Source organism: Hylobates moloch, unplaced genomic scaffold (genome assembly GCF_009828535.3).
Source record: "Hylobates moloch isolate HMO894 unplaced genomic scaffold, HMol_V3 SCAFFOLD_15, whole genome shotgun sequence".
Taxonomy (NCBI): Eukaryota; Metazoa; Chordata; class Mammalia; order Primates; family Hylobatidae; genus Hylobates; species Hylobates moloch.
Genome location: NW_026652290.1, coordinates 20,480,545 through 20,490,991, shown reverse-complemented (window position 1 = coordinate 20,490,991; position 10,447 = coordinate 20,480,545). Strand labels below are relative to the sequence as shown.

Sequence of the window (10,447 nt, the reverse complement as noted above, 5' to 3'; positions counted from 1 at the left end):
GTGAATAAAACTTAAATTTCAATGATTTCTGTCATTTGCAAAAGATGATAAATCTCCAGTGACGTGCAGAAAAAACAAATTTCAGGTCATGGCAACTTTGAAAAACTATTAATTGCATAACATTTAGAGAAGCATTATTTTACTTAATGTTTGCTGTAACTGAAAGGAAATCCTTGGCATAAACCTTTTAAATTATTGGAGAGAAAAAAATAGTGATTCTGTGCCTTTAATTTCCCTTTCTGAGCAAGGGAAGGCTGCACACCACTGACAGCCTCACTTGTTCCCGTCTTTAATGTGCAATCTGTTTTCTCCAGCGGAGGGCACTCAGTGTATCACAAACTCAAGCATTAGCACCAACAAGCTCTGAGCATCATCAGTCTCTGGAAAGCCTTCTGAATTAGACAAGGGCTGCCTCTCAGCACAGCTACAAAACACTTTAAACCTGACCAGCTAAATGGATAAACCTAGCCTGCATAGCTTTTAAACTGGGGTCTCATACAGCACAGGAGGCCTACTTGCTTCAAGAACTGAAAATCCAGAGGATGAATTGCTTTATCTGGGAATGGCAAAAGCCAGCACAATAAGGAATGCCAGGTATTCTGAAGATTTTCTTTTTTTCCTCTCTTTTTACAGAGAAGTTGGTTACCTCCGAGATGGGCTGTAGCTCTTTTGCACAGATTGCCAATTACTGCTGATGGGTCTCTGGTGAATTACACAATGGTCCTCAGAGCCTAGAGGCCCTCCCCCCTCCCTATCCCCCCAACGGCTTCCTTTTCCCTGCTCCCCCCAACCATCCCACCCTGTGCTGATTTTTTTATATATATATGTGTGTATATATATATATATATATGTATTTTTTTTTTGCCTGTCCTCTCGGGGAAGTTTGTATGGGGCTACTAGCTCACATGCGGGATCAGAATGGTGTGAATGACAGCCGCACTGTGTCATGAAGGTGGTGGTGGTTTCCGCACAAGAGACCAAATAAGAAGAAAGCTGAGAGAGGGGGGAAACGTTTTTGGATGACAAAGGATGGGTAAGTGAACTTTTGTTGTTTCCTTCTGAGCAAAGCTGATCCTCTTGGCTTCCTATCCTCAGTCGTGGCATTAGCAGATAAAAGACGGGGAAACAGGCAAAGAGCAGCAGCCTTTGAGTTTGCCAGTTGATTCACTATAGTTGCTATTATATTTTTAGATCATTTTCCTTTTTGCAGTGTTTTTTTTTTTTTAATCTATAAATGCACAACACGAACTTAGACTCTAGAGAAAATCTTTAAGACTGTTTCTACTGTCTGCGTATCCACAGCTTGGGAATTGAGAATGAGATAAATACTGTGTTTGCTTCTATTTCTTGATAATATTAACGAGGCTTGTGTTTCTGGTAGCTGTCAGGATGACTATTAACACTTTGCTGCGTGTATGTAGGGGTGGGGTTCTTACTTTATCAGAGGTTGCACAAGGGCTTGTTTTATCTTTGAAGCTAGATCCTGAACACAGCTTCCGAATTTCTAGCAGTCATTTGCCAGTCTTATTTTTTCAAGTGTGACTGGCTTTTTTCCCCCTCTTTCTCCTGTCTGGGAGAGCTGGAATGTATTTCAATGAGTCTGTAGCTGGCAAGAGGACAGAGAGCAAGATCGAGTTTTAAATTAAAAAAAAAAAAAAAAAAGAAAAACTGAGAAGAAGGATGGGTTTTAGATTAGGGATTTGGTTGATTGCCTCTTGGTTAAAAATTCAAAAATTTAAGGAAAAAAAAAAAGAAACTGCAACACATGGTAGTTGTTTCTTTTTTTTCTCTCCATTAAGAAATAATAAATCTACTGTTGACAGAGGAAAGAAGTCCCTTAACATGCAATGACTTGGAAATGCAGTGTAAGTGCCAATAGATTGTAACTGTGCAGGCTTTCTGAAGTTAGTGGAGGTAGGGGAGGAAAAAAGTCAGTGAGAAATGTGAAGAGATCAGGGTAATGTAGAGAAAAATAGTAGTTGGCTGCTTCTTTCCTTGTTTATCCTTCGAATTTGCAAAAGCAACGCTATTTAAAATAATGACAAAGTAATACTACACAATATTATTTTGCTTTTTAGGCAAATAATAATAATTTTGATATTCTTAACTTTGGAGTGTTCTCTGTTATGAGTAGTTAGATGTCTTAGCTCCTGTATCGTTGGGCAGGGAGCCACGGTATGCAATAATCTATGCTTATTAACAACTTGAGAGCACCTCGTACCGTTATTAGTCTTCATCCAATGCTTTATTGGCTGCCTATACTAGTCTCAATGCTGTTTTTTCACGTCTCACATATTGCGATCCTATTATGCAATAAGTACACAATTTCAGGCAGGGCAAACTTGGGTTACCTTGACAGCTTACTGAAGCTCTTTTGCCAAATCACAGCCTGTTTGTTCAACTGGGAAAGACGTACAGGTACCAGGTTTACTAAGTCACATTTTTGCCCTTACCAGAGCACATAGTACACGTATTCCTTTTGGTACTGTTGTTCAATACAGTGGTTAGTCAAATATTATTGTTACTAAAATGTCAGCATTCAGTGGTGAGAAAGGCTCTGTGCTTTTCAATGTTGAAATAAGTAGGAACTCCTGAAACTCAAAAAGGCTTTTCTTAGTTCTATGGGACTGTGGTGATTTGAAGATCAAGGAAGAAAAAGTGAAACCTAAGCAGCAAACATGCAACACTGAAGAAAATAATGCTCAAAATGTTAATGCATTTTCCTTAAATCAACCGACCCATTCCTACACTAGAGGAAATGCCCTTGTTATTGGTAAACCGACGGTGATTTATTTTAATAGCTTCACAATGTGCATCTGTCTTTTTTTTAATATCGTAGGTTTCCATTTAATTACGCAGCTGAAAGGCATGAGTGTGGTGCTGGTGCTACTTCCTACACTGCTGCTTGTTATGCTCACGGGGGCTCAGAGAGCTTGCCCAAAGAACTGCAGATGTGATGGCAAAATTGTGTACTGTGAGTCTCATGCTTTCGCAGATATCCCTGAGAACATTTCTGGAGGGTCACAAGGCTTATCATTAAGGTTCAACAGCATTCAGAAGCTCAAATCCAATCAGTTTGCCGGCCTTAACCAGCTTATATGGCTTTATCTTGACCATAATTACATTAGCTCAGTGGATGAAGATGCATTTCAAGGGATCCGTAGACTGAAAGAATTAATTCTAAGCTCCAACAAAATTACTTATCTGCACAATAAAACATTTCACCCAGTTCCCAATCTCCGCAATCTGGACCTCTCCTACAATAAGCTTCAGACATTGCAATCTGAACAATTTAAAGGCCTTCGGAAACTCATCATCTTGCACTTGAGATCTAACTCACTAAAGACTGTGCCCATAAGAGTTTTTCAAGACTGTCGGAATCTTGATTTTTTGGATTTGGGTTACAATCGTCTTCGAAGCTTGTCCCGAAATGCATTTGCTGGCCTCTTGAAGTTAAAGGAGCTCCACCTGGAGCACAACCAGTTTTCCAAGATCAACTTTGCTCATTTTCCACGTCTCTTCAACCTCCGCTCAATTTACTTACAATGGAACAGGATTCGCTCCATTAGCCAAGGCTTGACATGGACTTGGAGTTCCTTACACAACTTGGATTTATCAGGGAATGACATCCAAGGAATTGAGCCGGGTACATTTAAATGCCTCCCCAATTTACAAAAATTGAATTTGGATTCCAACAAGCTCACCAACATCTCACAGGAAACTGTCAATGCGTGGATATCATTAATATCCATCACCTTGTCTGGAAATATGTGGGAATGCAGTCGGAGCATTTGTCCTTTATTTTATTGGCTTAAGAATTTCAAAGGAAATAAGGAAAGCACCATGATATGTGCGGGACCTAAGCACATCCAGGGTGAAAAGGTTAGTGACGCAGTGGAAACATATAATATCTGTTCTGAAGTCCAGGTGGTCAACACAGAAAGATCACACCTGGTGCCCCAAACTCCCCAGAAACCTCTGATTATCCTTAGACCTACCATCTTCAAACCTGACGTCACCCAATCCACCTTTGAAACACCAAGCCCTTCCCCAGGGTTTCAGATTCCTGGCACAGATCAAGAGTATGAGCATGTTTCATTTCACAAGATTATTGCCGGGAGTGTGGCTCTCTTTCTCTCAGTGGCCATGATCCTCTTGGTGATCTATGTGTCTTGGAAACGCTACCCAGCCAGCATGAAACAACTCCAGCAACATTCTCTTATGAAGAGGCGGCGGAAAAAGGCCAGAGAGTCTGAAAGACAAATGAATTCCCCTTTACAGGAGTATTATGTGGACTACAAGCCTACAAACTCTGAGACCATGGATATATCGGTTAATGGATCTGGGCCCTGCACATATACCATCTCTGGCTCCAGGGAATGTGAGGTATGAACCATGATCCTCCTAAAAGCATTTCTACTGCGGGGAAGGAGAGGTAAATGTTTGAAGCCCTAGAGGTGTCTCTAATCACTAGAAAGATTAATGACCCTTTTGCTTTTGGGTTTTGCTCAGTGTGAAAGGTTACTTAATTAAATTACAACCACCAGGAAATTGACTGCTTTTTTTTTTTTTTTTTAAATGGTTGAAACTTGAAGGAAGTTCATTCAAGGATAAGTTGGAATAAAGCACTATGTTAAAACATCTGCTTTTTAACAATTTGTATACAGGGGTTGGACTTAAAAACACACATACAAACAAAACTCTTTTCATTCTGAAATTTCTGTCTGGTTCTTGGTGTTTGACTTTTGTAATGGAGTAAAGAAGAGGGGCCAGCTTAATTTAAAAATAAAGTGAGTTTACCAAAATTCAGAAGGTAATGAAGATTTAAACCAAAGAGCAATTTTCCCAAGGGTTGATTTTGTTGTAAATTTTTAGTTTTAATGAAAGCATGCAACAGGGATCTCACACCCGTGTTACTTGCCATTTAGTTGTTATACCAGCACAGAGAATGTCAGAGGTCTACTGTGTAATTGTATCAAGCTCCTCAGGCTTCTTTCTTCTTTTTTTTTTTTCCTTCTTTCCTACTTTCTTTCACTCCTTCCTTTCCTTCCTTTTTCTTCCTTCCTTTTTTTTTTCTTTTTTTTGTTGTTTTATAATTACTGGGATATAGATCCAATTTCAAAGGTTTTTATGCACTGGCTATTTGTGTTTAATCAGAATGAAACTTCAATTCCATGCTTTGGCTTTGTCCCTGGTAACTAAAATCAGGTCACAATTTTGTGGATGATTTAGCAATAACAAGATGGCAGTCATAACAGGAACTGTTTGTCAGTATTGCTGTCATCCCCAAAAGAAATGATATGTATTCTTGTTAAACTTATTCAAAAGTAAGTGATACAAATATTTATAAATAAAAGGAGAGAGGTTTGAGTTCTGGGTATCCTCGCTTTCTGTAACAGCCTCAAATAAAGGTGTACCTTCCATGTCATATTATTTTTGTTTTTATAAGAATCAATTTGGACCCGGTTTCTGATTATTTAATTTTAAAGATCACTTACAGGATCATGTTAGTGAGCAGACAAATAGTTACAAATTTCAAACTTGGCAATAAGTAATACTGGATGTAAATTGTTCTTTTCTTGGTAAAGTTTATCATTATGTGCAAAGACTGACTACCCAGGCCTTGTTGCTGGAAGAAACTAGTGAAGAGAGGTTAAATTCTGCCAATATGATGTTTTAGTATCTGATTTTAGGTGATTACTCTTTCAAAAGACAGTTTTAATGAGTATTTAAAGATGTTGCCCTTTCTAATGCTAGTTAACAGTTGGAAAATACAATTTGCTCTTTGATAGTATATACTCCAATTTTCCCATAGTCCTAACTACAAATGCTAATGAAAATGTTTTCAGACAAAGCACTGAATTTGAAATAATCTCTAACTCAGTACGATTTGGACTATTGAACTGTTCTTCAAAGAGTTCATTTTCTCCTTTTTTGTGTATCATTGAAAATAAGAGAAGTAATCCCAGATAATAAATTCCTAAAAGGAAACTGTATAAGCAATTGCCCTTAAAAATTAAAGAGAATAAAAGATTTTCTATAAAAGTCTAACAAGGCTTGATGTTTTTATTGCAGGCCCACAATTATACAATATACTTGAATATTAGTAACACAAGTTCATCCTATTTTATTCTGGGTTCTCCTTATATTTTGTGATCCTCTTAAAGGCTGGTAACATAAAAAGAAAAGAAAAATCTAGATGCATTACTTCATTTTCTCTTGACTTTTGGAGTAGAATGCTGACTTTTATTTTTAAGAATCACCATGAAGAAAGAAACATTCTTAAAGAACCAGGAATTGAGAACTGGGGTTCTAAAACTTTTCCAGAGATCTTAAATTTCACAGATTATTCCATCAAAAACCCTAGGCATTACCATGATAGAAACAAGTTTAAAAGATGGTTCATTTGATTAAAACGTGTGTTTAAAAACACATTTTGATATTGTATGTGTTATATAGATTGACATTTAATGACATGAAATTGCACTAGTATTGTTGGAAATGAATGTGTTGTTAAAGCATTAAATAATGAAGAATGTAATTAAATATTGTAATAATTCTGTTGAGTCAAAATGAAATCCTTACTAATGTAGCTCAAACTCTCTGTGCCCTAAAACATGGACATTAGTAGGCTATACATTTAAGATCATATGTCCATTTAGGATGAGGAGGGGGGTGATATAAAACTATATTTAAATGAATTTCAACTTGTTTTAAAACAAAAGCATACAAAAACAAACGTTGCAGGGGTCACCCCATTTTTTGACAGAATGTTTGCTGTATTACAGTTATAGGTAGATATAAACAGTGAGGAAAAGCAAACTCTTAGAAATTGTTATAGGGAAAACCCTAATTACTTCTTACTTCTTTGTCACTCGGAGTAAAGTTTCTCTTGTTGAGAAATATTCCTTTGAATAAAATTTCTCTACAAAATAGAGCCAAGAGAGGGCAGTGATTTGCCCAAGTTTACAATGTTTTTGGAATAGTAGAAGTATGCTGAATTTTAGCCTGGCATTGTTTTCATAAGTCTCATATATCATTAGTTTAGCAGAGAACCATTAATATATTTATAAGACATTTTTGTGAGGTAGGTTTTTTTAAAAAAAATATTAAAAACACCAAACTCTACCCAATAAAGCCATAAATATTTAAATGGAAAACTTAGCACCAAATGCTAATTTTCTAAGATAGTGCCTTGAAGAAATAAAAATTGCATTAAATTAAAAATTCTACTTTCCACCTAACTTTCAGTTACCATGACCTAAATATGGTTACAATATCCATTTTGCTTGTTTCTTTTAAAAGGATTTTTTAAAATTGAGATTATTAGATTGGTGTTAGTGAGCCTCCATACAAATATGGCATGCAATTTTCAAATTAAATAATTTTCTCTATGTTTTACAAGTTTTAATTCTGAAAAGTCCGTGTGCACATACCATACTGATAAAATGAGGGATAATATTTTAATAATTTGGGCAGTAAAAATTGTTCATATCTCTATAAAAGAGAAATAGAGTAGATAGTTATGAGTAATTAATATGAATTATAGCACAAGTATAAGGGATACATATATCTCAATCATCATACTTTGAGTGGATCAGTATGCTTGGTTGAACTGAATCATTCACTTTGTCCTCAGTATGTACTCAGAAAAGAGAATCTAAAACCAAAAGGATACAGCTTTTCCTAAAAGAGTAAGGTGTTACTATATATAGAGAAAATGCAAATATTTACTTTCAAACATAGCTTGTGAAGCTTGGCATAATGTTATCTCATTAAAAAATATGACCAGGGATATAAAGTTGCTTCATCCTGTATATCAAATTTTTCCTTTGAAATTGTAAAGAACAAAGTTTTGAATATCTAGTTCTTCTAGGATTTGTTTTATCAACTGAAAGTAGCAACAGCCTTTATATATTAGCCAATGTGAACACAGGGCAAGAAAGAACATTTGTAGTTTGATTCGTACATTTAAAAAAATTAAATTGGTGAAAATTTAAAATGAATGAATGTAGTCTCTAAAGAGACTCTCCAGCCAAAGTGTTTCAATAGTTAAGTAATGGAAATATAAAGTTTAATGATCCCATAGTGCTAACAGTGCTGCTATTAGGAAAATGGCAGTAAAGGTGACAATATAGGTGTATATTTTCCAAATATTTAATATTTTCATTACTTTCTTCAAAATTGAGCAAAATTTTAAAAATATACTGGTTTTCAGTTCAGGTTATAGAATTTCTTTCACTGTTATGCAGTGGGTGGTATAAACCATTTCTAACAACTTTTATTTATGGACTATGTTAGGTCAGGTTCAAACAATTAGTATAAAACAGACCACTAACTTCTTTTCACACTTTAGATATTGATATTCTTCAGTGTGCTAAGTGAATTTCCAAGGACTACTAAGTGTAATGTGTATATAAAGAGGATTCTAAAGAAAGCAGACCCAGTTACCTTGAGTTTAATTAACAGTTTATCAACATAAAGCTATAGAAACAAACTTTATTTAGGTGGCTGACTACATCTGTGTCATGGTACAATGTTATGACTGAAACTGTATTTGTATATTTAAATAGGATGTGTGTGTGTTTGTATGTGAGTTTATCCATGTATGTATGTCTGTATATATGTGTATGTGTTTGCGTGTGTGTGTGTGTATATAAAGACAAAATATAGACATTTCCATCAGAATTAATGTCCATCAGAATTAATGTCCATCAAAATTAATTAAAATTTTTTATGACAATTTAAATTATTAGTAACAAATATTTGGGTTAAAATCACCAAGATTTTTTAGTTAGGAATATGGTCCTTTAGGTAAATGTATTATCATATCTGAAAAATTATAAGTATCGTCAGGTGTGGTGGCTCATGCCTGTAATCCCAGTAATTTGGGAGGCCAAGGTGGGCGGATTACTTGAGGTCAAGAGTTTGAGACCAATCTGGCCAACATGGTGAAAACCTGTCTCTACTGAAAATACAAAAATTAGCAGGTTATGGTGGCGCAAGGCTATAATCTCAGTTACTAGGGAGGTTGAGGCAAGAGAATCGCTTGAACCCGGAAGGCAGAGGTTGCAGTGCAAGATCGCACTACTGCAGTCCTGCTTGGGCAACAGAACAAGACTCCATCTCAAAATAAATAAATAAACAAAATATAAATTAAAAGTATCTTACATCTATGTAGTCTAAAATTCTTTCTTAAAAAACAAAATGTAACAGTCAAGTCCGTACTTATACTACATATTGCCATTTTTTGTGTTGCTTTAGAATTGTCACTTCTTTTCTCTGTGATGCATCACTCAAACGAGTGACTCAGCTAGCACAGTGTTTCCCAACACAAAGCAATTCTCAGATTAGCATAAAGTTTGTAAAATCTCTATGGTCATTCTCAGAACTAAAAAAGCAGGATGAGCTACGGAGAAAAAGACTGAGCTACTTACATTCGTCAATGAGAAAAGAAAGAGCTTCGGTTACTAAAAACTGGGGTGCCCTGGTGAGCAGCCATACAATTTCTTTATGCTTGAGGGGAAAATATGTAACCCACAAATACAAACGTGTGAGCACATGAGTGCACACTCCCACACACATATATGTCTTTGAAATTCTGCTAAGTAACTAGATATTTTGAAAGCACTTGAAACTATGTCTGCTTTTTAAAAAATCGATTGTCCGAATTAGGTCCAATTAAAATCTATTTGTGAATAGAGTTTTCATTAGAATTCACAAATGGTAGTGGTGAAGAGTGACAGCTGCCAGAAAAAGACCGACATAGCTAATTTAGGAAAGATTTTAAACTGACATTAAATGACCCATTTTTTTTTTCTAGAATTAGCTGGTATTAGCATCTCACGGACAAGGTTTTCATAAATGATTGCTCTCGAACACTCCCAGCTGAGAAGTCTATGGTCTTAGGATTGTGTAGCTTTTGACACACCCCAATAATATCCACAGGATACCAGAATTTCCTTCTTGAGACTTTTCTGTGTTTATAAAATGTAATCATCCCTAGTTCTTCTCAGGAATTGCATTTAGAGATAGTTTTATGCTTTAGGAGTCACTCAGTAATATTTTCACTGGAGACTTGGTGACTCATCTGAATTTTCATGTCTCTAGAGTTTCATGATTCCCTAAATCAAAGTGAAGCAGAAGCAACCTGTATATCACTAGACACTGAGAGTTTTGAAAAACCAGTATGTCTTTTGATCAGTGAAAACCATGAAGTGATGTTGAATATGTTTTAAAAATTAAAAATTGCTTTTTATAGTACCAGAAGAACCATTATTCATTGAGTCAGTTTAATAAAATCTCAATATTCATGAAAGGAAAAAGAAATTACAGGGCTATTTTTCTCATGCACTCCATAAGCCATTAAAATTGTAACTGTAAGGTAGGAAAGGTTGAGAAGAAAAGCACAGTATTTCCTAAGGTATCAAAACAATTGGCTTTTTAA

General features: G+C 35.6%; 1 protein-coding gene across 2 annotated transcripts; it reads left to right on the top strand.

The window, feature by feature from the left end:
• Positions 1 to 326: 326 nt before the first annotated feature.
• Positions 327 to 8,546, top strand: LRRTM4 (leucine rich repeat transmembrane neuronal 4). Of its 2 annotated transcripts, none has more exons than XM_032178491.2 (2): positions 327 to 594; positions 2,840 to 8,546. In XM_032178491.2, the coding sequence occupies exons 1-2, from the start codon at positions 588 to 590 to the stop codon at positions 4,390 to 4,392; spliced, it is 1,560 nt and encodes a 519-aa protein (XP_032034382.2). In that variant the 5' UTR covers positions 327 to 587; the 3' UTR covers positions 4,393 to 8,546. The 2 variants fall into 2 exon arrangements, with proteins under 2 accessions (XP_032034382.2, XP_032034385.2); XM_032178494.2 differs by having other exon boundaries at positions 505 to 1,033.
• Positions 8,547 to 10,447: the final 1,901 nt, after the last annotated feature.